The sequence below is a fragment of the Callithrix jacchus genome, chromosome 19 (genome assembly GCF_049354715.1).
Source record: "Callithrix jacchus isolate 240 chromosome 19, calJac240_pri, whole genome shotgun sequence".
In the NCBI taxonomy this organism is placed as follows: domain Eukaryota; kingdom Metazoa; phylum Chordata; class Mammalia; order Primates; family Cebidae; genus Callithrix; species Callithrix jacchus.
In genome coordinates this window covers 30,051,425-30,078,791 of record NC_133520.1, presented here as the reverse complement: position 1 = coordinate 30,078,791, position 27,367 = coordinate 30,051,425, and the positions used below count along the sequence as shown (strand labels likewise).

Genomic DNA, 27,367 nt, shown 5'->3' with positions numbered 1-27,367 from the left:
GTCTTGTAGCAGAAGTTTTAAATCGTGTTAGACTTGAATTCATCAATTGTTTGAATGAGGGTGGGTGGGTAGAAGGATAACAAAATTACTGTTAGTGTTTCTTAAGGAAAAAGATGTGAATCCCAGCCTTATTTCAGGGACGCCTTTGAAGCTATGATGGACATAAGTCTAAATTAAATGTATGTATGTTTCATTATATTGCTCTTAAGACTACTGAGGTGGCAGTTTAATTCTTAAAAACAATAAAATGGAAGCATAAATACTAAAAACATAATAAAAAGATCCTGAAGATCCTGGGAAGATCCTGAATCTCTCTGAGCCTCCATTCGCCATCCTCTGTGAATGGGGATGATAACAGTACCCACCTCTGACAGATGCGACAGAGGATTTCTAGAGTCAGCCTACACAAAGTGCTGAGATCAGCACCCAGCAACACTCAGTAAGTGTTCATGAACTCTCAGCACCCTAGGCTCCCAAAGCACCTCAAGGCTGGGCCCATTTGTAATATAGTAAGAAAATTAAAAATCTACTCTGGCTACAGGAAGCCATTCCCAGAAAAAATACTCTTGGAAAAGCCCTACTTAAGAGTTTCTCGCGGTGATCCACAGATCCCTTTAAAAGCATACAGTTCTCCGGGCCCCTGACACAACTCGACTAGCACTGAGACTTCACCCCTCTGTGCTTCAGATTCCAAGTCTGGAAAATGAAGACTGTAACACACAGTATGCTCCAGTGCTCTCACAGGTTGTCATGAGGCTCAGAGAGGTAACAGACATGAAACAGTTCTAAGAAGTATAAAATGCCACCTAAGCACAGGTTAGCACCAGCTGCCTAACACACTCAGCCTCCTAATGCCAGGCTCATTCAGGGCACATGGAAGGAAGCATCTGTTCAGACAGGCTCCCCTGGGGTTGAGTCTGTGAAGCCCATTTCTCCAGCTGCTCCCCTGGAGTTAGACATGGGCCACCTCTTCCCAAGGCATGGCCCATCACTTGAGTGAGCACAGAACTTACTGTCCAAACCAGGACCCTCTTGGCTTAGAAGGACCTGTTTTAGACATAAACCACTGTTAACAATCACACCAGAACACAGGTTTCACCTGGCCATAGGGTCACCCTCGCCATCACCACCCTAGGAAGACTAGTGTCAAACTAACAGGAAGGCCAGGTATGGTGGCTCATGCCTCTAATCCCAGCGTTTTGGGAGGATGAAGTGGGAGACTGCTTGAGCCCAGGACTTCAAGACCAGCCTAGGCAACAACAACAACAACAGAGGAGGTGAGACCTCCTCTCTATTAAAAAAAAAAAAAAAAAAAGTAACCGGGCATAATGGCATGTGTCTGTAGTCCCAGCTACTTAGGAGGCTGAAGTGGGAGGAAGAAGGATCCCTTAAGCCTAGCAGGTGGAGACTGCAGTAAGCCGAGATCATACCACTTACTCCAGCCTGGACGACAGAGCAAGATCCTATTTCAAAATAAACAGACAAACAAAAAACAGCAGGGAAAAGAGAACTACAAGCCTCTGAGGCCCCACCGGAAAATAGTTCCTCTTCTGAAATACACAAACTTAGAGATATCGCACCTATCTTTTTAACTTAAGACTGGGATTAGCAAACTTAGCTTTATGACAAGTACCTTTAGGGGCAGCCCAGGGCCAAAAAGAGGGTGAAGAGGTGTGACAAACTCAAAAGGCTCCAAATTCCCTCTTCTTACTGTAATCCCATCAACACCAATCTGTCTGTTTTATGGGACATCTGATTAAGGTTTCATTTGTATAAAAGGATTCTAAGGCCATGAAGAGGTTTGAAAATCCCTGGTTTAAGTATTGTCTACAGAAGTCCCCTGCTTAAAAAAAAACAAACAGGAGTTCTCTCAGAAAGGATGCAAATCAGTGCAACAGTGATAACCCTGGGACAGCTACACAAGGAACATCAGGAGCCAATCAAATAATTTCCACATTCCAAATGTCTAATAGAGATCATACAGTCACCAAGCCAAAATAGGAGTGTGCACCACCACCAAACGCAGACACAGCTTTTGCTGAGCTCACATCAAGTACATTCCCAGAGAAAACCCTACACATCTTCTGCTAATCAGAGCCATTAATCAACAACTGTCCTCAAATAATATTTGCAAAAAAAGAAATGAAGTAATAAGTGTAGCATATTTGGAGAATAAAAATATTTCAAAACTAGATATCCGTGTGGGACAAATATTAAACAGGGTCCTCTGGTGGTGAAATAAAAATGCTCAAAAGTCACTGCATTCATTGATCAATCCAACAGATTAGGGAGCCATCGCAGGACAGAGAAGAGGACGGTCCAGAGTGCTAACAGGCACCAGGTGTAAAAAGTCCAGAGTAGAGAACTGCAGGGAGAAATGGGAGCATCATAAAAAATGTGCATGTGTATGCGGTCACAAAAGTAGGGGGGAGTATGAAAAGAGAATGGGGGGTGTCATGTGCCTTCATGCAACAGTGTGTGTGATCATGAGGACACATGGTAGGAGTATGAAAAGAGAATGGGGGGGTGTCATGTGCCTTCATGCAACAGTGTGTGTGATCATGAGGACACATGGTAGGAGTATGAAAAGAGAATGGGGGGTGTCATGTGCCTTCATGCAACAGTGTGTGTGATCATGAGGACACATGGTAGGAGTATGAAAAGAGAATGGGGGGTGTCATGTGCCTTCATGCAACAGTGTGTGTGATCATGAGGACACATGGTAGGAGTATGAAAAGAGAATGGGGGGTGTCATGTGCCTTCATGCAACAGTGTGTGTGATCATGAGGACACATGGTAGGAGTATGAAAAGAGAATGGGGGGTGTCATGTGCCTTCATGCAACAGTGTGTGTGATCATGAGGACACATGGTATACTTGTGCGGCCATGAAAAAGGAAGAGAACCCAGTGCAGTAGTTCATGCCTTGGGCATAAGCCCTGGGCACAAGCCCTGGGCACAGTGGCACTTTGGGAGGCCAAGACCGGCAGATTACTTGAGCTCAGGACTTCAAAACCAGCCTGGGCAACATGGCAAAACCCCAATTCTACTAAAAATATGAAAACTAGCTGGACACAATGGCATGCACCTGTAGTCCCAGCTACTCAGGAAGCTTAAGTGGGAGGATCAATTGAACCCAGGAGGTCAAGGCTGCAGTGAGCCATGATCATGCCACTGCACTCCAGACTGGATGACAGGGAGAGAGAGGGAGAAAGGGGCAGAGAGAGAGTATGTATTTGTGTGTATATGTCTGTGTATAAAGGTATGGTCCTAAGTATGGTGTCCTGAGAGCACAGGCATGAGGGCGAGTAGGTGGATATACTCATGAGAGTGTGTAGATGTGTGTGGTTATACGTACATCAAGGCTCAGACTGCATATAATTGTGCTTATGAGAACACATGTGCGAGTACACAGCCATGACAGTAAATGCATATGGTCATACATGCACAAGCATCTGGGATTCATAACTTCATACATGCATGCTCACAGGAGCACATGGGGGCTGTGAGAGCTTGTGCAATTATGCATGTGTAATTACGAAAGTGTATCTCTGGTCTTGAGACACTTATGAGACAGCTTAAGTCCATATGAGGCCTCCAACCTGTGTGAGAAGCTATGAGCGAGAGAGGAGGTAGGGATGGGGTGACAATGAAAGAATGAAAGCTCCACTTGCTCCAGGTGCTCTGCCTCAAACAGGACCAAAAATTTGGGGCACTCCGCAACTAGCCTAGTTTGAGCTGTGGTCATGGAACTGGGGCCATCCCATCCTTCTACCTACCCCCACCCATCGGGGATGCATTGCAGCGTCTCCCAAGCCCAGGCCTCCATGCCATGAGATTGCTTGGGTCACCCCCCTGCATGTTCCAAAATGCCCACTTCTCATGGAACAGCTCAGGCCCAGCCTCACTCCCCAGGCCTCCACGCTTAGCAGCACTCCTCTAGGCCAAAGGAGAGCCATCTGCTGAGGCCCTCTCCTATCCAGATCACATGCCATACCTGGACTCAGAAGGGATCTCTGAGGTCACACAGGCCACCTCCCACCCTGTGTGGAGGTTCCTTTCACAACATCCCTGGCAGCCCAGTCTTTATTATCCTTCAGGAACAAGGAGCTCACTACCAAATGAGGAAGGCTTCGTCATTCTAAGGAAGCTTTTTCTTAAAGTGAATGGAAACCCTTCTCTCTTTGAAATGAGAGTTATCCATCTGAAGACAGCGGCCATGAAGGCACATCAAGTATATATCTAACTTATGAGAATTCAACTCTACTGCCTGGGCGAAATAAGCAATAAAGGCCTCTAAAATCAAATCAGCTATTTCACCTGACACTCCACTACAAAATCATACCATGCATATGTACTCTTTGTAACATCACTGTACAATAGTATATACAGCATATATTTATGTAATTAATGTAGAATATGTACATACCATATCTATACATTCATACTATAGTTTAGAGTTACAAACCCGTACGCCATGCTTTATGAGAGACTGGGGGGGGCTTTCACTTCATCTACTGCCTACAGAATCTAATGCCCCCACAGGGATGTAACACCAGTGTCCCGGGTCCCCAGAGGCTTCCCTGCTCCAGGTTAAATATCTCCAGTAGTGAGGAGGCCCTGTTTCATGGAACCCAGGGGATCAGAAGACAGACCTCTTCAATTCAATCCATCGATCACATACTGAGTGATTTCCGTGCATCCAATACTGTTACAAAAGCAAGAGACATGTAAGACAAGGTTCACAGGCTACTTGAGAGAACACAGATACACATGTAATCACTGGAAAGCAGTACAGAGACGCATGTGGCCAAACACTCAGTCTCTGGCACAGCCGGGGGGTCAGTGCTGAGCACCACTTGAAGTACGACCAACTGAATTCACTGGGGGCAGCTTCTACTCCAGCTCTCTCGGAATGAAGCAGCCTCAGCCAAGGCCTCTCAACCACCAAGTGAAAGGCAGGTGGCTACTTCACCCAGGGGAACAGAGACACCTGAAGGAGGCCCCGAGGTTGCAGCACCCACGCTTCTCTGAAGGCAGAGCCATGAGCTGGGCAGCAATCATGCTTCTTGCATGGTGGGTCAGCAGCCAGGTGACAAGAAGAGGGGAGGCCTCAGGCTCAGCCCAGTCTTGGAGTCTCCTGCATCCTTGCTTAGAGCTCCTTTCCCCACTGCTGTTTCCCCCACCAGGCCTATCCCAGTGATATTCTCAGTTGCCTCAGGCCCCTTTCAGTATAGCAAATGCAGAGGGTCCCCTCGAAGCAGCCCCTTCCACAGTACATCAAGGGTCCCTCTGAGTCCTCCACTCTGCTGGCCACCCGAAGTGCCACACTCCTGTGAGCCAGCACCGTATGCCCTCCAGAGCTAATTATAGGTCAGTGAGCTAGCAGGCCAGAGGGGGACAGATGGTGACTTCATGTGGCTGCAATACACACTTGTCTCTCCCTCCAACCCCACTCCCTCTCCTCCATTTCTCTCAATTCCCTACGTGGGACCCAGACTCTGAGGCAGCTTTCACTCTCTCAGTCCTCCCTGCTCTTCACCACTCCTCCTCTCCAGCACATGCACAAACACACACACTCACGCATGCATGCATGCATGCATGCACACACACACACACACACACACACCCCTCCATACCACTCAGTTGCCAACCTTGTTTCTAAAGCAACTCACCTATGGAGCCAACACAGTAGGGCCTAAAGCCCAGGGGAGAATGTCCTTGGCATTCAAAGGCCTCGGCGCTAGCTGCCCATATCTTAAAACCCCCTTGGCACTCAGCTCCCCAGCCCTGCTAAGCCTTCATCCCCACCTCATCACCACCACAGCATGACTATTGGTACTCATACCTAGCTCTAGCTCTGCCATCCTCAGAGGCTCCATGAGGACCTACAAGCCATCCCTGACAACTCTTTCCAACTCTAAGATTTCAACAATCAACTCAGAGATGAGACCCAGGAACCTGGCTGCCTGCCATGCCCTGCCCCTCCAGACCTCCTTTACAACCCAGCAGCCAGACCTCATGCATTGCACGGTTCTGACATCATGACATGCTCAGCAGCACACACCCCCACCCCACTGCATGAGAATTCCCTTCCCCGCCCTCCTCCCCCACATTCTTCCATCTTCCAGAGATGGCATCTCCCACTATGCAGAGTGTCCAGGGCATTCTTAGCCCCCAGTAACCATTTTCCCATGCATTATCTCTTTGCTTTGAGATACTGTTTACCCAGGAAGCCTCCACAAGCCTCAGGACAAAATCTGAGAAAATAACCAAGGGAAATCATTCAAGCTGCCCTTTTGCCTAGGCAGCTTCCCTGGACTATCTGGCCAGTTAATACTGGTAAGGGGTGTGTGGGTTGGCGTCTCGTTCAGACAGCTGTTTAAAAGCACATGGACACAGTTCTTTCTTTTTCTACTCCAACAGCAATGTAACAGAATGGGGGCTGGGGGGAAAGGGAGGTGTTAACAGAACACCTAGTCTGTGTGCCTACTATGTGTACCTTTTAGCTGCTCCGTGGCTATAAATGCCTTCAGAAGACGTAGCACATAGTATCTGGCATATAGCAGGTGTCCAATAAATGTTTGCTGGATGTTGAACAAAGTACTAGGTACCAGATCCAACAACTCTGGAAAGGACCATGGGAAATCCCTGAAACCTGGCTGCTGGAGGGGGCCCTTAAGCGCACACCAGGAGGGATCTCCCTGCTAAGCAGAGCCTCCTTAACCACTTGCTTTCCACACAGAATGCCCCAGCTCTCCTACTCCTCTCATGGAAACTACCAGTACACCTCAAAGGTGACATCAGCTCCTAGTGGCACCTTGTCCTGGATCCCTCCTCCTTAAAAAAAAAAAAAAAAAAAACCACCCACACTATGTCTCCAAGTCCTCCAACCCGACCTCTCTCTCCCCACCCACCATCAAAACCTCAAGATTTGTGCTGGAAAACATCTCTACTGCGTGGACGTAAGTCAGTGCTCCCCTCCCACCCTTCTAGCTCAGGCATCTCTATTCCAGCCCTCTCTTCCTGTTGCGCCCACCCCTGTCCCCACCCCCAACAGGCCTCGGGTTGGCCGCTCCTTCCACCCCACCGCCCTGGCACTGCGGAGATGGGGGCATCTCTGGCATAGACTGAGGCTGGCAGTTCGAGGAATGGAGAGCTAGCGACAGGAACAGGGGTGCTATGAGGAACGCGGGAAGAATTAAGACCCCCGCGAAGCGCGAAGACCTCAGACCCTCAGAAGCTCGTGCCCAAAGGAGTGGGGCTGGCCCCGGAGCCAGGAGGTGCTTTTTCTGACTCTCCTGGAGGGGAAATGGGGGCGCAGTCTGCTCGGTTCCCACCGGAGACTCGCCAACTCGGCCCCCTTCCCAGAAGCGGATGGAGCGGAGGGCGCACTCCACGCCCTCCCCGCAGATCGGGCATCGCCCCCATCCTCACCCCCAAGGGCACAGGGCACCGCAAAGGCCGGCGAGGGGCGGTGGGGGTAGCAGTACCGACGTCTGCCGGAGACAGCACAGACGGAGTCCAAAAGGGCTGTTTCCCGAAGCGCGATAGACGAGACCCCTCCCCAAACTGTCGAGGGGAGCTGGAGGTGGGGAAAAGACGCATCCTACCCCAGTCCAGGCTCTGCGCGCTCACCTGCCTGCAACTGCCGAAGGCCGGGCGGCTAGGCTCGGAGGCAGCAGGGAGCCGACCCCGACCAGGGCAGCCCGACACGTCCTAGAGCCGAGCCGGCGCCGAGGTAGCTGCAGCCTCCGCCGCCCAAGTGCCCGACCGCGAGACCCCGCCCCCTCCCTCCGCGGACTCCCCCCCCGGGCTCCGCCCCCTGGGCGGGGCCGGACCGCTGTTCCCAAAGCCACGCCCCCCGCCCCCGAGCGCCTCCAGTATCGACACGTGACGAGAGCGCCGCTTTGAGGCTGCGCGCCATCTTGGTTGAGGACTCGGGAGGCCGAGGAGGTGGCGGAGTGCCAGAGTTTTACCCCGCAGGAGGGTCCGAGGGCCCAGGAGTGCTGCGACATTCTGCCCCTCCCTCTGAACTCACCCCTGTTCCTAGTCTAACAGCCTGTTCCCTAAATTGGCCTTAGTCTCAGCCTTGTAGTTGTCAATGGTTTGTCACCTTTCACACTTGCTCTCTCCTGCCCATTACTTGCTTTTCCTTTGATCGCACCCATTTTTAAAGTGGGGAAAGTCGATATCCAGATACTACATCTGTAGTATGCACTTCAGTGAATTGTGTCGCTTGCCTTCAGGCACCTGGCTGTTCTAACACTGTTACTACAAAACGAAGGGTTTGTCTATTACATATACATAGTATGAAAACAAGTCTCAAATGCCAAAATTTCTGACTGACAAATTTTAGCTAAGCCTCTCCATTTTCCTCAATTGCTCCCTTACCCTGCCCCCTGTGGCTATTAATGCATCTTTTCCATCTGCTTTGTGAAGTTTCATCACAGTGCCTACACAATCCTTTACCAATACCCAGTAAGCACCACTAAAAGTGTGAACCGTTTTTTATATACATGCAATGTGTTCATGTGTATGTATTTATAGATATATACACAGCATGTTCTACATCAGCAGCAAATGCTATAGTTGAGATCAATGACACATACAACCTTCTCTCATTTATTTTCCACCCAATAATTCACCATTTGGCATAATTTCCTTGCCTCTCTTTGAAGACAGAGAAATCTGGGTAATTCTGATCTCAGGGGTGATACATGAAGCTAAATTTGTGACCCTTGAACAGGACCTTGAACTGCACAGGGCCATTTATATGCAGGTTTTCTTCCTTCTCCAACAGCCCTGAGACAGCAAGACCTACCCTTCCTCTTCTTTCTCATCAGCCTGCTCAACATAATGAGACACCTAATGAACAGTAAATATATTTTCTCTTCTTTATGATATTCTGAGTAACATTTTCTTTTCTCTAGCTTTACTGTAATAAGGTATATACTACATATACAAAATACACATTAATCAACTGTTTATGTTATCAATAGGCTTCCTGTCAACAGTAGGCTATTAAGTTTTGGGGGAGTCAAAGATTATAGCAGATTTTTAACTGTGTGAGGTCTGCACCCCAAACTCTCACAGTGTTCCAATCACCTGTATGTTGTTTGGCTAAAAGAGCAAAATCATGGTACAGGTTAAAAACAGCTTTAAGTTATAAATATATATATTATATATATATATAATTTTAAGTTATAAATATATATATTATATATATATAATTTTAAGTTATAAAGCTTTATAACTTAAAGCTGTTTTTAACCTGTAGTCCAGAAAGTTCCAACTCTTCTTCAGGTGGTCTAGGATCCTCACCAAAAGGAAATCCCTGAGACACTTCACATCCTGTCACTAATAAAGCATGCATCATGCTAGAAAAGGCAACTCAGCCAATGCAGAGGAAGGCTGAAGTCAGGATAACTACTGATAACACATTTTACCAAGTGTTTGTCAATATTGTGCTAAGAGTTGAGGCAGCATCTAGTACTGTGTCACCATACTATGGAATTTGACACAAAAAACTCAGAGCTGAGTCAGAATACAATTATTAAGCCAAATTTATTTCACCCCCTTTTTAAAGGTACTCCTAAGCGGGGACAACAATGCACCAAGACGCTCCTGCTCCACGGCATCTTTAGTTCAGGCAACCAGGCAGGGATTGTGCTCCTCTCCTCCTGCCTCAAAGAGGCAACTTTTGATTGTAGAGATCTGCAAAGTGCTCATTGTCCTTAGGTTTTCTGTCTGTTATCACTTAAATGCCCAAGTTCTGTTTTTGGCTGACCCAGGCTCTCTCTCTGTGTGAACAGTTTTAATACCACCCTCAATGTGGGATAAGGTTAACTATTAGCAGCAAAATTAAGCAGATGCTTTCTAAGAATATTCCTGGGGAAGATGGTAAGGAAACACACACACACACACACACACACACACACACACACACACACAGTTTAGCAGTTTGCCTCACAAGACACACACACACACACACACACACACAATTTAGCAGTTTGCCTCACAAGATTTTCCTCCAAAAGATTTTCATTTTTAAAGAATACTGTCTTAATGCCCACCTCCTGGCAATATCCAGGTAATACCCAGTTTACTGATTAATTTTGTATAGCAGAGGGTGGGAGGAGAGAAAAGAAGCAAGGTTTTCTTCCTAGCAAAACAAAAAGACATTTGTGATCCTCTTCTCAGAGTACACCTGAACGACAGGAGTCATCTGAACAACAGGAAGGCATAAGCATTTCTGCATGGACGGAAGGCCAGGCTTCTGTAGGCACACAGGATGGCAGCAGAAGCAGCACAATACAGGGCAGAGCAAAGTCGCTAAGTGCTTATGGTTCGAGAGGCTGGTTTCAACATGCAATGCATTTTGTTAATGATTTTTTAGCATAATAAATGCCTTTCTAACAGTTCAGTGCAAGTGTCACCATCCTTCCTGAAATAACATTCTTGGTTTGTTTTACATTTTACTCAGAAATACATATTTAAAAGATCATTTCATCATCTTCTATACTTTTTAAGCTGATTAGAATAAGGTATACCACAATCAACTTTTTACTTACCCTTTTACTTTTTTATCTATGTACACTCTGCCTACTCCCTTTTACCACCATCTACCACAAGAAAAATGAGACGCATCTTTTTAAATTATGGTATAACAAAAGACCTGGGTCAGAATCCTAGCTCTGCATTTCCTGGTGCTACAGGTACAGTCACTGATTCTGTTTTCTCAACCATAAAATGGGAATATTATCACCTACCTTGCAAGACTGTGAGAAGTAGAGATACTATGTAAAGTTCCTAGTATAGTACCAAGGGTAATAAAGTCATCATCACCACTATCAGCCTCATGCAAAAAAAATACCTAAAATCCAAACTGGCAAAAGAAAATGTATGCAATAAATATTACAAATTATTTTTTAAAAAAGATACACAAGTCAATCTGGTAAGATTCTGAAAACCCTGTCACCTGCTTTATTTCTGGAGAAGGGTAAAGGGAGAAAATATTCACTTGAATTTGAGGGGGAGCTAAACTGGAAGCAACAATTTCAGGCCTCTAAAGTTCCTCTGATCGTAAGGGAATGCTGAAACTTGCTTGTTTGGAGATTCAGTTTAATTTTTCCCTAGAGCAAGATCAACAATTTTCACTGGGATAAAAGAATAAAGAACAAACTCAATAGCACCAAATGGGGTTTTAACACAGAAAACAGGGCCACTCCTTTTAAATGCAAATTTTTACATTAGAATATGTTCATAAATTATAGTTGTTATTTTTCCTCTTGATTCAACATTTCTCCCTCCCCTAACAGGAGCCCTAAAACCTGAAGAGCATGTGCATTACTAACCAGATATACATTCCAGCTGCCCCTTCGAAACCCGAATCTGATTACTAATGGACTAGACTCGGGGCTGCTTCCAAGGGATGGGAAGCAGTAACTATGCTCTCAGGGAGAATGGGTACTGAGGATGCCACCAGTCAAAGAGCCGAACACTGTGCACTGGGTCCAAGATGACTTGTACACCCTGTTCACTGCGCAGCTTCCGACCACCATGGACAGGGGAATCTTGGAACACCAGTCTCACTCGATGGTGCCGCATGTCCGTGCTCACATTGATAGTAAACTGAAATGGAAAAGCAAATTCAGTATCCAACTTACACAACCTTGGTTCCCAACAGCTCACTCTGAAATGAAATAATCCAAACTAATTTACCCTGGCTAGGCCACAAGATTAATCTCTAAATTATAACACCAACACTTTTTTTTTTGAAAGAGAGGAAGTCTCACTCTGTTGCCCAGGCTGTAGTGCAGTGATGGGATCTCAGCTCACTGCAACCTCTGCCTCCCAGGATCAAACGATTCTCATGCCTCAGCCTCTCAAGTAGCTAGGAATTTAGGTGTGCACCACCACAACTGGCTAATTTTTGTATTTATAGTAGAGACAGAGTTTCGCCATGTTGGCCAGGCTAGTCTCAAACTCCTGACCTCAAACGACCCCACCTCGGCCTCCCAAGTGCTGGGATTACACTGGGAGCAACCACACCCAGTCAACCTTTGTAAAGATATAAAAATTTAAGGACAATTTTATAAGGCCTTCTCAGCTTCACATGTTTAAACTAGGCTAAAGGCCTCACTAATGAACACTTTGGGAGGCTGAGGCTGGCGGATCACCTGAAGTCAGGAGTTCAAGATCAGCCTGCCCAAACACTATCTCTACTAAAAATTTAAAAATTAGCTGGTTGTGGTGGTGGGCACCTATAATCCCAACTACTTGGGAGGTGGAGGCAAGAGAATCCCTTGAAACCAGGAGATGGAGATTGTAGTGAGGCAAGATAGCACAGCACGGCACAGCACTCCAGCCTGGGCAACAGAATGAGACTCTGTCTCAAAAAAAAAAAAAAAAAAAAAACTGCATGTATGACACAATCTCAATTACACAGAATTATTTAAGAGCGAGACAGTATACACATATTAACAGACATATTAAGAGAACAGTTTCCAAAAGATTAATTGCAGTTACAGGACAATGGAAGTCTAAATCACCTTTACTTTTTCAGTAAATTTAGGTATTATTTAAAGTCATTTGCCATTAAAAAAAGCTACTTTCATTGTGGAAGGGGAACATCATGTATTTCTGAACGGAAGCCTAAGATATGGAGAAGACAAATTACATGAACTCTCCAGTTGCCAAGCCAGTGAAACATTTTTAAAACCTGGGAAAAATATGCCAGAGTCACATACATTGTTTACTAGTCTAAATGACTGGCCAAGCCTTGAACAGTGACAATATGACACAAAGGACAGAGCTGACCTGATCACCCTATATTTTAATAGCCATTTGTAACCCCATACGCATGCCTCAAGATCCTGACATACAGTGCTCATGTACGTATCTCATCATTATTCCTATAGTTTCTCAATCATTAATGATCGCTACACATGAAAATACAAAAACATTCCCTTTCCTACAAAGAAAGAAAAAAGGTAAAATATTCTCAGATATAATTAATGTCTCCACAAATCTGTCTGTTCCTAATATACAGGACTGATTTCAAACTTTTTTTTAAAAAAGAAGATATCTTCCTTCACAGTTAAATTTACAAATACCTCTCAAACCTCAGATGTAGCAAAAGTCTCTAAGAGCTGAAGGCAGTGGTTCATGCCTATAATCTGAACACTTGCGAGGCAGATACAGAAGAACTGCTTGAGGCTAGGAGTTTGAGACTAGCCTCAGCAACACTGTGAGACACCCACTGCTACAAAAAACAAAAATTAGCCAGGGGTGGTGGCGTGCACCTGAAGTCCTAACTACTTGGGAGGCTGAGGCAAGAGGATAGCTTGAGCCCAAGAGTTTGAGGTTGCAGTGAGCTATGATTCTGTAACTGCACTTCAACCTGAGTGACAGAGACCGTGTCTCTTAAAAAAATAAAGAAAAAAAAAGAGCTGTAGTTCATCTCCTTTCAGAATGACAAAAAAAAAAAAAGGAGCTGAGAATGACATCCTGAGTCCCCACTTACCAGAGTAAATATCATTCCCATGACAATCGGAATAAAGATGAAATTGAGGGTGGTGACCTGCAGTAGGCAGCAGTCCTGGTCTGGGTTGGTATGAACATCTTCATACTGAACGGGAGGCTGCAATCCTCCTGTACACTTGCTCTTTAACCTAGGGGACTGAAGAGAACTGAGAATTAATCCAATGGCTTAGAAGAAATGTATATGGCTCTAAGAGTCCACCAAAGAAAATCCTATGGCTCAATAAAAGCTAGTAAGATACATTTTACTGTCGTCTCCTCTCTTTATATATATGATTCTATATCAAGGTCAAAGAAAATCTGCCCTTTGAAAGAAGGGGAAATACATTTGGATGAGCAAATGTGTCAATGGGTTTATGCTTCGTTTAGATGGTATTCCTGGCCATTTGACAAGAAATGGAAACTTACAGCCTCTACCAGAGGTTCTACAATGTTTGCAAGATTGCAAATTCCTTGTAACTTGTCAGACTCCAAAGAACATCTTCTGCACAAAAGGGATGGAAGCAGATTAGGCCACCTATTTCCAGACACCATAAAACAAAGGAATCACAAGTCTCGGAACTAACGGAAGCCTCACCATTCACTTTCCTCCAGTAATCCTGGTTTCTGCTTCTAGTCACATTTCAACACTGAAGACTCACTCTCAATCCCTTCTCAGAAAGGTGTATGGTGGACTTTCTACCAGCATCTAATGGATACCACAGACTGTGCAGATCTTAGTAAATGCAAAATATCAGAACTAAAATTCTTCCCCGAACCATCTTTTTGAAATAAATCAATAGGAAAATAAGGTTTACTTTAATTACAAACTTACCTGTAACCCACCTGCCGTCACGTGAGGAATAAATAATAGTATTTATAATGTGTCTCATCAGTGAAATACTAAGTAGACGAAACAGGTGAAAACACTTCTCTATCAATCCCTCCCCTATCCTATGTGTTTTAACTGTCTCCTCTACTTAGTAATGGGTTTATGGGTTTTAGATATATAATGACAGAGAGAAAAATCCATAAACCTACTGCCATATTTGCTTATAATTCCACATAAGAATTTAGGGTGACTATAATTCCACCTAATAATACAGGGGTCCGTTGAGTGACACTGTCACTGTTCAAGGCTTGGCCAGTAATTAGAGTAGTAAACAATGTATGTGCCTCTGGCATATTTCTTCCAGGTTTTAAAACATTTTCATTGGCTTGGCAACTGGAGAGTTCATGTCATTCGCCTTTTCTGTATTTAAGGCTTCCATTCAGAAATACATGAGGTTCCCGTTCCACAATGAAAGTAACTTTTTTTAATGGTAAATAAGTTTAAATAATACATAAATATATTGACAAAGTAAAGGTAACTTAAGACTGCTACTATCCTGTAACTGCAATTAATCTTTTGGGAACTGTTCTCTTAATATGTCTGTCAATATGGATATACTCTCTCTCTTAAATAATTTTGTATAACTGATATTATATCATACATGAAGTTTTTATTGTAGACACCTCTCCCTCCCTCCAGGTTAAGCTACACTAATGACCTGGTTATATACTCCATGTATTCCATACTCATACAGACCTACCTACACACACATATTTAGAGATTTTGTGTTTTGACAAAAGATGGGATCAGACTGTTTCATGCATCTTGCTTGACTTCCTCAACAGTATCTCATCAAAATCCCTTTAAGCTGTCTCTTACAGCTCCAACCTCCAATTTTTTTTAAATGAGCTTTGATGGTATTCTTTGCACAAGTACCTTGATTTATTCATCCATTAGTGAGGCTTTCTTTAGCATAGTTAAATATATGAAGCTGAGAATATCTTATAAAATTACATGTGTGTATATGTGTCTATATTTTGTAAAATACATGTATACACATATTTTATATATGTATACACATACGTATATAAAAATCACACACTTTGGGGGAAAGGGAGTACAAAGCCATTTGAAAGTAACATTTACACTTCAGCCTTGAGTAATTCAGCATGAATACACTTACAAACAACCACATTATCATCATCACCCATAAGAAAATTAATAATTTCACACTATCCATAGCACATTCGGATTTCCAAAACTGCCCCCAAAATGTCTTTTATAGCTTTGTTCCCTTATCAAGGATCCACTCAAGATTTACTCTTTACAGTAGGTTGCTATCCTTGTCTTTCAATACAGAACAGTACCTCCTACCTTTTGTTTTCATGGCATTTTGGGTTGGGTATCCCTCATCCGAAATGCCTGGGGCCAGAAGTGTTCCTGATTTTTTCAGATTTTGGAATATTCATACCAGTTGAGCATCTGAAATCCACAAATCCAAAATCCAAAATGCTCCAATAGGCATTTCCTTTAAGCATCATGTTGGCACTCAAGAAAGTTTCAGATTATGAAGCATTTCAGATTTTGGATTTTAAGGCTGTATTTGGTTTGCTTTTAGTAAGGCAATTTCATGCCTAGTGTTATGACTTGAATGTTTGTGTCTCCTCCAAAATTCACGTTGACACTTAATCTCTGACACAATAGTATTAAGAGGTAGGGCCTTTAGGAGGTGACCTACTGGGAGAGCCCTCCCTCATGAATGGAATTAAGGCTTTTATAAAAGAGTCTTCACAGTAGGTTGAGCCCCTTTTGGGGCTTCCACCATGTGAGGACAAAGTGTTCCTCCCCTCTGAAGAATGCAATCAGACACCATCTTGGAAGCAGAGAGGACAGGCCCTCACCAAACACCAAACCTGCAGGCACCCTGATCTTGGACTTCCCAGCCTCCAGAACTGTGAGGAAATAAATTTCTGTTCTTTTTAAGTTACCAAGAGTCTGTGGTACTGTTATTGTGCACAAACAGACTCAGAAAGACACCTATGGAAATCTCTTAGAACAAGGTATTATCTGGAAAACAAAGAGAAGACCACAAACCTGTTTTTTGAACTTGAAGTTGAATTCCCACATTGGTTCCTGTCTGTTCCCAACAATCTTTCTGCACCAGAAAAGTAAGCACTGTAAGAAAGTAAAAATAAAATAAACCAAGAAAAAGAAAAAAAAAAAAATCAAAATACACTATAACAAAAATAATCAGCAAAAACCTTTCTGTTTGACAGCTCTAAAGCCAGCCACAGTCCCAATATTGAGATTTTACTTTGGCACAAATAGACCCCCAAGTTGACACTGGTGCAACATAAAAATAGACAACCCCAAGCCTATTCAATAAGGAGAAGAGGGACCAATATAAGTCAACCTCAGAGACTACTGACATCAACCCCTACTGTTCTCATCTTCAAAGACAGAAACATGTTATCTAGAGACCGGGGCATCCTCTGATTCAGCAGGCTAATCCTCTACATTAAAATATAAGGGAAGCCAGCAGCCACCAGGCAAGATGATACAAGGCCATAAGGTAGGCAGAGTGCTGGCCCTGTAATAGAAGCAAACTGCTCAGGACCTTCTGGGAGCAGACAGCCAGTCAGGAAACTACAGAGCTAGGCTGAATTCTGTCTAGAAATAAGCCCCTCAGTGAAAGTCAGGCTACAGCTAGGGTTAAGCACAAGAAGTGAAGTACCTCCCAGGGGATAAGGGGTGGGTCGTCCGCCGTGCCAGCTGTCCTGCCCTTCAGACATGCCCTGTACGTCCTGCTGTTCCATCAAAATTAATGGGCTTGGCTTTAAGGGGAAAACACTTCTGCTGCCATCACAACGGCTCCAGTGTCCCACACAAGCTATGCTACTGAAAAGAGAGAGAGGGAGAATCAAATACGAAAAGCTGGAGTCCAGGAACATGGGACAACTTCCTTTAGGCATGCTGGCAACTCCCTGAATGCCACGCAATCATGGATATACAAGTGGCAAGGCCATGCATGGGACACCTGCCACTGCAGGCCCCACACCCTCTTCAGAAATTCTCTAACAAGGCATAAAAGCAGCAGCCAGATGGCCTGGGCTTACTATCTGGATTAAGACCTTCGTTTTCGGCCGGGCGCGGTGGCTCACGCCTGTAATCCTAGCACTTTGGGAGGCTGAGGTGGGTGGATCACCTGAGGTCAGGAGTTCAAGACCAGCCTGGCCATCATGGTGAAACCCCATCTTAGAAAAATAAAAAATTAAAAAAATAAAAAGACCTTCATTTTCATTCTACTTTGGGTTTTTACAGTCCACTTTAAAAAAAGTAACATACAGTGATAAGAATATGAAGATAAGGGCATTTTGGAATTTAGGCAGTAGCACTTGCATTGTGCACTGGAGCCGCTAAGATGTGTCAAGCATGAGGAGTTTGCCCAATGCTGCTCTGCTCCCAGCAATTGATTCACTCCTGGCATGGCTAACTTTGGGATGATCCCCACGCTCACCACAGTTAATCTGATACTATCAAATGTTTCGGGGGGAAGGGACACTTGTAAGTGTGAGAAGATACACTGTCCAACTCATATTACAAGGAGAAGCAGCTGCTAGGTGAAATCCTACTCTCCCAGCAATCTACTCCTTCTCTAAATCCACCAGTTAGCATGATTATTAAATTGAGTTTGGCCAATGGCCCTGACTACCTCAATTTACAAAGCTGGGGAGGAACCTTGATAATCTTGAAATCAATAGTACCCTTTTAATTAATATGTATCAGGTAAAATATGATCACCCTAGAGCTAAACTGGGGTAAAGAATCATTATATAATGTCCAATACCATAAAAACAAACAACGAGAGAATGGGAAATGATATGGAACATCAAATTTGGGGTAGGAACAGAGTAACCTCATTTGACAAAGGTGATTTAGCAATTTCATCAGGGAGGAGAAAAAGAGAGAATGGACCAAAGGCTAGTAGACCTATTTACAAATCGGAAGAATGACAAAAACTTGAATATAAATGTATGAATATAAAACATCAAGGAAATCCCGAGATAAAAAGAGCCTAGAACACAGACAGAACTTGAGAGAACTAAGGTTTATGAATCAGGGTACCTAATAGTCTGTGAGATGACCTACCAGAGCCTGGCAATATCCTGGTACAGGGTACTTCCAAATGCTACAGAAGTCAAGTCTACACCACAATCTTTTAAGGCGATCAACAATAAAGGGTAAACCCTGATGTAAAGGTTGCATTAGAAAGAGAAAAACAGTGAACTGCTCATGTTGTATCTGTACCGTGATTTAAAACACCTCTTAAAAATTACAGCATATATCTACCATTTGAGTTGTGTTCTTCCTAGCCCAAACCATCAAAACCATTGTATCAAAAGTGATCCAATGTATAAAGCTAAATTAAAATAAAAAGAATAAGGAATACACTAAAAGCACAAGAAAGCTTTAAGGTAAGTATAAGATAAGGCAGCCCAGCACAGCAGAAATGTCTTAGAAAGGTAAAATCTCTAAGCCCCGAAAATTTTACATTAGTCCCGTAGCAGCCTGGGACCTGCAGCCCTCCCCATCAAGGAAGCTGGAGACAAGCCAGGATAACAAGACTACCATACAAGAGTCCATTAGTCAAACTCCAACACAAATTCTCACTCACTTTGGAATTCTTCAGTGTGCTGGGGGTGCTTTCTGGAATGGCTGGATTCTTGGAGATTCGAGCAGCAAATGGCTCATACATATGGTACAGAGATCGGATCACACAAGCCCGGAGGCAGCGCAGCTTCTCCATTGACTCTGGTCGCAGGCGCAAAGGCAGGGAAGCATCCAGCGTGTAGTGCCTGAAACATGACACATTACTCCTACCAATATGTGACCTGTCTCTCCTGCTCTAGGTCAGTCTCCTAAGACTCCTGGTCTCTGTATGAACTTTACTACACTATTCCACTGGCCAGCAGGTAGCTTGTCCCCAGTGCTACTTGACCACTTGGCAACTTTCAGCAACTTGTACGTCTTTGCCTTGTAATCCTGCAGTTCTCCATCTTTTTTTTTTTCTTTTTTGAAATGGAATTTCACTCTTCTTGCCCAGGCTGGAGTAAAATGGTGTGATCTTGGCTCACCACAGCCTCTGCCTTAAGGGTTCAAGTGATTATCCTGCTTCAGCCTCCCAAGAAGCTGGGATTACAGGCATGTACCACCACGCCCAGCTAATTTTGTATTTTTAATAGAGACAGGGTTTCTCCATGCTGGTCAGGCTGGTTTCAAACTCCCGACCTCAGGTGATCTACTGCCTCGGCCTCCCAAAGTGCTGGGATTACAGGCAAGAGCCACCACGTCCAGCCACCTCCATCCATTTTTAAAGCTAAAGTCCTCCCTTTTTCACTGAACAAAAGAGCAAATTCTGAATTGCTCAAAAAGAACCTATACTGGAGAAACCTGTAATGAAGAACTGCCAGGCTCTCCTATTAGATCTCACAATGAGTTCTCTACTCCTTTCTACTTCAACAGTCCTTCTCACCACAGCCTGACAGTTTACAATCATCCCTACACTTCCACACCTAGAATCAAAAACTAGCCCTTTTACTAATCACACAATTTACTTACTCCTCACCACTACAACTATACATAGGAGACATAAGTACAAAAACTGTGTAATTCTTAAAAATGACTAGCAACTCTAAGCAACACCAGTCCAGCTAAAAAGATGAGCAGATAGGCATCTGTAGCTCTGAATATTCTAGCTAAAATAAGCCTCTGACAAAAATTCAGAGAGTTCTCTCTGGGATTTGAAGCGAGACATTTTGCTAAAAGTGGATACTGGAGTGGGAAAGGAGGCAACCACATGGAAAACAATTACCTGGACAATTAATAATATCAAATTTAAATCAGACAGGGGCTCAAGAAGTCCAAAGCTGGGTCATGCCCAGACATGGAGTAGAGAAAGTGAAAAGAGGTCACCATCCAGTGAGTAGCTCCAAATCACAAACAGCAATGAAATCAGCTACACAGATAAGACAGTGAGCTCTCTGTGGTCGCACCTTCGGTACAACCTGGTCCAAAACGCAGCAGTGCAAGTGACAGTCCAGGCATTCTTACAAATCAGGGAAAAATTCACAATGTCCTCAGGACGGATATACGAGGCCAGCAATAGCCAAATATCCATGGGATACTCTTCTCCTCCAGCCCCGTCCAGTTCTTCTGAAACAGAAAAAGGAATAATCTTTGATCTTCTACACACATATCTAAAGATACTCGATCATTTCATTTCTCCCAAGGATTGCAGTTAAGAAATGGTTTTAAATACATCCACAGAAATCCCACAAACCTATCACTTCCTGTTCATCCTAGGTACTAGAAACTTTTAACTCCTGTTGCCCAAGAAAATAGGTTTTATTCTTAACGCCTTTATTTAACAACTACTGACATACCATTTTGAAATTTTACTTTTTATTTATTGTTTTTTTTTTGAGACAGAGTCTCCTCTGTTGCCCAGGCTGGAATGCAGTGGTACAATCTTGGCTCAGTACGACCTCTGCCTCCCGAGTTCAAGCAAGTCTCATCCTGCAGCCACCCTAGTAGCTAGAACTACAGGCACATTCCACTGCACCCAGCTAATTTTTGTTGTTTTTTGTTTTGTTTTGTTTTTGTTTTTCTATTTTTTACTGGTAACTGGCTGTGTTGCTTTGAGCAATTTTTGTATTTTTAGTAGAGATGGAGTTTCACAACGTTGGCCAGGCTGGTCTTGAACTCCTGGCCTCAAGTGATCCACCTGCCTTGGCCTCCCAAAGTGCTAGGATTACTGGTGTGAGCCACTGCGCCTGGCCATCATTTTGAAGTTTCAAAAGTGCCTTCGCACACATTGTATCATTCAACTCTAATAATTCTTCAATGGAATAAGAAAACAAAACCTTGCCACTCAGTCAAGGGAAACAGAACCAAGATTTTCTGACTCCAAATTTCAGCTTCTTTTTTGAGATGGAGTCTCACTCTGTCACCAGGCTGAAGCATAGTGGCACCATCTTGGCTCAATGCAACCTCCACCTCCCAGGCTCAAGTGCTTCTCCTGCCTCAGCCTCCTGAGTAGCTGGGACTACAGGCATACACCACCACACCCAGCTAATTTTTGTATTTTTAGTGGAGACAGGGGTTTCACCATGTTGGCCAGGATGGTTTCAATCTCTTGACCTCATGATCCGCCTGTCTCGGCCTCCCAAAGTGCTGGGATTACAGGCGTGACCACCGCACCCAGTCAAATTTCAGCTTTATGCTATTAAGCCCTGCTCTCGGTTTCTCTTTAAGTCTCCATGCACTAAACATTTTCAGTCAGGTAAAAAAACAAAATTGACTTTAAGATGATGTAAGGAAACCTTAAAGTATAAACTAAATTTAAAAAACCAGGTAAGTTAGAGTACATTCTCATTACTCACAACTACCTGCACACGTTTTTTTCCTTCTAGTTTCTCCTTGTTTCATTGCCAGTCTGACCTATGATCCAGAGACAATGAGTCACTCCTTAACAATGTATCCCTTTCTCTTCCTTCTTCCGAACTCATTAGTGTTAATTCTGTTAACCTTGATGTCCACTATACTTCTCAGGTTCAGGTAATACACATGCTCTGTAAAGATATCTGAATCTGGGCTAATCCTGACCCTAACCCTTATTTCAAACTGTCATAGAACTATTCTAAAACCAGCCTTCTTCCTTCCTGAGGAAAAAGTCCCTAACAACCTCCCCAAAGCTGCCCCTCCTTTTCTAGCTGCTTCCCACAGCTCTGTGATTAGATTAGGTTATTTGGTTAGGCTTGTCACAACAGAGACCCAATATGTCTAAAACAACATCATCTTTTCGATTCCTATCCCTCTTACAATCTCCAGTAACATGCAAGACTCAGTCTACCATGTCTAGGCCCCACTTTCTCCCACATAACCTCTTCTCTCTTTGAAAGAGAAGTCAAACAACTATTAACATTTCATCGATTGTGGCTGAGTAAAATGGCTCATGCTTGTAATTCCAACACTTTGGGAAGCCAAGGTGGGAGGATGGCTTGAGCCCAGGAATTTGAGAGCTTGAGCAACACAGTCTCTACAAAAAATTTAAAAATTAGGGGGCCATGATGGTGCATGCCTGTAGTCTCGGCGACTCAGGAGGCTGAGGTGCAAGGATTTATCAAGCCAAGATTTCGAGGCTGCAGAGAGCCAAGACTACACCATAGCACTCCAACCTGGGCAACAGAGTGAGTCCCTGTCTGGAAAAAAACAAACAAACAAACAAACAAACAAAAATTTCCTCTAGTGAGACCCATAAGGATTTTTACAAAGCAGAATGCTATTAAAAATTTTCTGCCTTCAGGGACAAAATTTAGTAAATAATGAAGAATTGTGTTTTATACATAATTATTAAGAGCTTTCAAAATGAAGGAAATAGAATCAATAAAGGAAAGCTTCACAGAGTTAAGTCATGAAGTACATGAAGAATTTTGATAGGCATAGGTTAAGAGGAAAAGCATGTCACGTAAATAAAGTGCTAACATGAAACCAACGGACTTAGAAAGCAAAACATGTGAGAACAGTAAACAGAAAAGTCTAACAAGATGGTAATGACATTGAGAAGTTACTGTTAAGTCTTTTAGATGTGATAATGAAATTTTAAAAGAGATTACTACTAAAATATTTATAGAGATGATGATGGTATGGAAATTGTTTCAAAATAACCGTGTGTGTGAGTGATAGGGTGGCGGAGTAATGGCTCAAGTAAAAATGGCCATGGGTTGGTAGTGTATAAAAACAAAATGGAAATTAAAAAAAGAAAGAGAAAAAACTTTTTCATGGCCATAAGTTGATTACCGTTGAAGCTGAGTAACAGTTATATGGAGTTATACTATTCTCTCTTCTTCTACATTTTTCATTAAAAAGAAGCTTTAAAAAAAAGAAGAAGAAAAATACACTGTACTTGCTAAAACAATAAAATAAAAAGAAATTTAAAGAAAAAAAAAAGATCAGTCTGACTGGAATGGAGAAACCTAATGGAGGTAAAGTGGAATAAGGAAGTAAAACATGAATTATGGTTAAAAGCCGGTAAGCCACAAATCATATATCTGGTGACTGGTAACCTGAATAAAGAAGTCTTACAATTCAATAATAAAAAGATAACCCAATCTAAAAATGGGCAAAAATCATTAGCCATTAGGGAAATGCAAATCAAAACCACAATGAGATAGATACAAATCCACATCCATTATAATTTAAAAAGTCAGACAATAACAAGTGTTGGTATAGAGAAACTAGAATTCTTATACACTGCTGGTAGAAATATAAAACGGTGCACCCACTTTGAAAAACAGTTTGGCAATTCCTCAAAAAATTAAACATAGAGTTTCCATATAATCCAGCAATTTCAATCCTATCTAACCAAAAAAAACCTGTGTCCACATAAAAACTTGTCCATGGATGTTCATAGCAGCCAAATAAAAAGCAATAAAAAAGAATGAGATACTGATACATACACAGTATGGATGAACCTTGAAAACATTATGCTAAGCCAAATAAGCTAGATGCAAAAGGCTACATATTGTATGATTTCATTTACATGAAATGTCAGAATAGGTAAAGCTGTAGAGACACAAAGATTAGTTGGTTTCCAAGGGCTGGAGGAGGGTTTGGAATGAGAAGGGATGCTAATAAGTACGGGGTTTCTTTTTAGAGTAATGAAAATGTTCTAAACTTAGACCATGTTGATGGCTGCACAACTCCGTGAATATGCTAAAACCACCAAATTGTACACTTTAAAAGAATAAATTTTATCTCGATTTTTTTTGAGTCTAAGCCATTCTGTGGAACATGTCCAAAAAAACCAGATAAATCCCTAACAGAATGGTGATAAGTAAGGATTTTAAGTGAAAAATTAAGAACAAGTATGAAGAATGTCAATACCGCTTGAGTACCCTTTATGAGAAATGCTCTTAGGACCAAAAGCGTTTCAGATTTTGGCTTTTTGGCTTTTTCCACATTTTGGAATACCTTCACTGTACTTATTGGTCGAGCAGCCCTAATCAAAAATCAGAAATCCAAAGTGCTACAATAAGCATTCCGTTTCAGCTTCATGTCAGTGCTCCCAAAATTTCAGATTTGGGAGCTTTTCAGATTTGGAATGCTCAACCTCTATTAACTTTTGTATCCTGAAAGAGAGGGCTATGACTAACAATAACTGGAATAATTCCAAAGCAATCATCCATTAATTCATTATTATTTGAATATACTTTGATGAATATAAATATTTATGATCTGATTCTCAGGTGAAAGTTCTGGTAATCGGAGACCAAAAATATATACATTTATTATTTATCAGCCTTCACCTAAATGTAGCTGATCATCTGAACCACTTTAGCTTTACAAATTCTGGCCTAAGCATGGTGGCTTATACCTATAATCCCAACATTTTGAGAGCCAAGGCTGGTAGATTGCTTGAGCCCAGGAGCTCAAACCCAGCCTAGGCAACATAGTGAGACCCCATGTCTCTACAAAAAAATAGAAAAAATTAGTGGGCATGATGGCACAGCACCTGTAGTCCCAACTACTCAAAAGGCTAAGATGGGAGAATCACTTAAGCCCAGGAAGTCAAGGCTGCAGTCTGCTATGATCTTGCCACTATACTCCAGCAGCCTGTCTCAAAAAAAAAAGAATTCTGAGTTCTACTCCAAGAGATTCAAGATTCTGACTTATTAAGTCTGAAGGAAACCCCAGAATCTGAATGATGGTTTGGCACATTATATACCATCAGTTTATTATTCTTTGTTTCATTTGTGTAAGTTTCATTGCTATTAGGATGTAAAAAAATATCACCTACTTTTCTATTTCCCACAGTACTTACTAGACACAAAGCAGACATTAATAATTATAGAGCACTTAAAAGCCCATGAAAATGTCTAACTCTGTGAGTAACAAAACTTGTAACAAAAAATCCACATATTTGGGAAAACATTTTTTGGTTACATCTGTTTCCTTACACATTCAGAAATCCAGAAACGCAAAGGCCTTTTGTTTTCACATTGCCATATGGGTTTTTACCTGATAACATGTTCTCAATGAAGGGCTACTATAGTCCAGTGCACAACTCTGGAACTCTACTAACACATACTAATCTCTTTCCCTCTCGAATTCAGACAAAAGCAAAAAACCCAGGTGTATTAAATTCTGTCCCACTACCAGTGTTCTTGTGGAGAGGCAAGTTTTCTTCAAACTCCCCTGGTATCACCTCTTATATCTTCCCCTGTGCTACTGGGAAAGTAACAGCTTCAATTTGTCACCACAGGCAGGTCTAATAAACCAAAAGAGAGCAAGCTCCATACCTTTGTGCCTCTTGCTTTTCTTTTTTCTGGAAACAGTTCTCTCATGGATGCTTTCCTCCTGGGCATCCATCTCATCACTGCTGTCGATGATGTCACAGGGCTCACCAGCCCCAGAAAGAGCTTCCTCTGCAGGAACCTGAGAGGCTTCCAAGCCACAAAGAGATTTTACTAGAAGAAAATAAGAGAATGAAATGGCACACAGTTCCGCCCAGAAATACAAAAACTTAGCCAAGGTATCAGCATCCATTCAGGAAAGGGGGGGCGGGAAACATCGTTTTGAGAGAGAAAGGTGAGAATCTGTCAACAACAACAACAACAAAAAAAAAGAAAAATTTTTGTATTTTAAATACAAAAAAAAATGGAAAGCAATGGGCAAACTGACTCCACAGCTGCAGAAACTGACTCGTTTTTTCAGCCCTGAAGCAAAAAGGAGTGCACAATTTTTCCACTATAAACCCTGCAGGATAAAAAATTATTTGTATTCCCATAAGTTCTACAGAGAAATGTTTGAGACCAGTTGAATCCAGTTTAACCCTGGTCCTGAGCTGGAGGTAGAGGTGTCATAAAATACAAGTCTTAGATTCATGAGTAAACAGACTGGAAGCAAGAGAAACACCGGAAAAGGAAAAGAACACTCCAAGGTTATTAAAAAGGAAGCACACTGCAGAGTAAAACATAAATGAACTACAGCAAAGGGATTAATATCCAAGAAGAATGCAGTGGAAACTAGAGTATGCAAACACGTTTTTAAATGCAAAGTAAGAAAATATTGCTGCTACAGAAACTGCTACTCTTGACTAATTCTTCCCCACCCCCAATACATAAGTTAACATTGAGAAGAGTAAACACGGTTACAGGAAGACGACTAAAGGATTGCAAGAAAAACAGATAAAAAATAAAATGCCTAGTTCTGTCATCGCGACATGAAGTCTTAAAAGGCTAGCGCAAAGCTCACCTTCCTGCTGAACAGCGTTGGCTACGGCTTTCTTCACTCGTCCTGACCTCACGACCGCCGGATCCGAGTTGGCGTAATCCGCCACGGTCACTGCAACACAGCACCAACCCTCAAAAAAGAGGCCTTCTCCCGTCAGCGTTTCCCCGCCAAGACCTCCTCCTCGCGGCAGGCCCCGCGACCGAGCGGTCCTCCCGCTGCGAACAGGCAAGCCCTGCCTCAGCTGCCCCCTCCCAGCTGCGCCCCCCCAGCTGCCAGCCCCAAAGTATTTCAGCGCCCCTGCCCCCCTCGCCCACCTCGGCCGGAGCAGGCGTCGTGGGCCCGGAACTTGAGTCGCTTTCCTCTCTTGGGCATGGCGACCGTGGCTGCCGTATCGGGGCGAGGCCTGCCTAGCGGGCCGGGCCCCCGGGCCATGTCTCCGGCCGGAGAGCCGGCCCCGGGAGCCGCAGGCCAGCTCCGCCCGGCTCCTCGGCCATCCCACACCGGAGGCCGCTAACTCTCGCGAGAGCATAGGTCCGGGTTTCGAGTCGCGTTGGCGGCCGACGCCCCTCTACGCGAACCAATCACCGCCAGGAGCAAAGATAAGTCATCATCAGGCACCGCGAATCAAGCTGGGTCCGGGTTCCAGGTGAAGAGAGCTGTTCTACTGAGTGGTGTCTGGTATTGTAGTACCTCGCGTCTCACAGACCCGGAGCACACCT

General features: G+C 43.4%; 2 protein-coding genes and 1 long non-coding RNA gene across 24 annotated transcripts in view; 1 reads left to right on the top strand and 2 right to left on the bottom strand.

The window, feature by feature from the left end:
• PPFIA4 (PPFI scaffold protein A4) overlaps nt 1-7,775 on the bottom strand; it is a 53,233-nt gene extending 45,458 nt beyond the window's left edge. For all 20 annotated transcript variants that reach the window (XR_013529819.1, XR_013529820.1, XR_013529821.1 and 17 more), the window contains exon 1: nt 7,637-7,775. The gene's annotated coding sequence lies outside the window, so the exon portion shown is untranslated. The remainder of the gene's footprint in view (nt 1-7,636) is intronic.
• A 130-nt stretch (nt 7,776-7,905) lies between these two features.
• On the top strand, nt 7,906-10,456 carry LOC118149436 (uncharacterized). Its single transcript, XR_004736839.3, has 3 exons — nt 7,906-8,105; nt 8,802-8,876; nt 10,202-10,456. It is a non-coding gene; the product is annotated as an uncharacterized LOC118149436 (long non-coding RNA).
• On the bottom strand, nt 9,547-27,150 carry TMEM183A (transmembrane protein 183A). Of its 3 annotated transcripts, XR_013529824.1 has the most exons (9): nt 26,963-27,150; nt 26,670-26,759; nt 25,715-25,882; nt 20,408-20,567; nt 19,030-19,210; nt 17,089-17,252; nt 16,449-16,529; nt 13,527-13,682; nt 9,547-11,632 (listed from the first exon to the last, which is right to left on the bottom strand). XR_013529824.1 is itself a non-coding variant. In XM_035280571.3 (8 exons), the coding sequence occupies exons 1-8, from the start codon at nt 27,078-27,080 to the stop codon at nt 11,447-11,449; spliced, it is 1,140 nt and encodes a 379-aa protein (XP_035136462.1). In that variant the 5' UTR covers nt 27,081-27,150; the 3' UTR covers nt 9,547-11,446. The 3 variants fall into 3 exon arrangements, 2 of the variants coding, with proteins under 2 accessions (XP_035136462.1, XP_035136463.1); XM_035280571.3 differs by lacking the exon at nt 17,089-17,252; XM_035280572.3 differs by lacking the exon at nt 17,089-17,252 and having other exon boundaries at nt 20,408-20,564.
• Nucleotides 27,151-27,367: the final 217 nt, after the last annotated feature.

Bases quoted from the DNA above. Each gene is read 5' to 3' on its own strand.
- TMEM183A (XM_035280571.3), bottom strand. From the start codon at position 27,080: ATGGCCCGGGGGCCCGGCCCGCTAGGCAGGCCTCGCCCCGATACGGCA. The intron at 26,760-26,962 runs GTGGGCGAGGGG...GCTGTGTTGCAG, and splicing joins CGACGCCTGCTCCGGCCGAG to TGACCGTGGCGGATTACGCC. The intron at 20,568-25,714 runs GTATGGAGCTTG...TTTCTGTTTCAG, and splicing joins GAAAAGCAAGAGGCACAAAG to AAGAACTGGACGGGGCTGGA.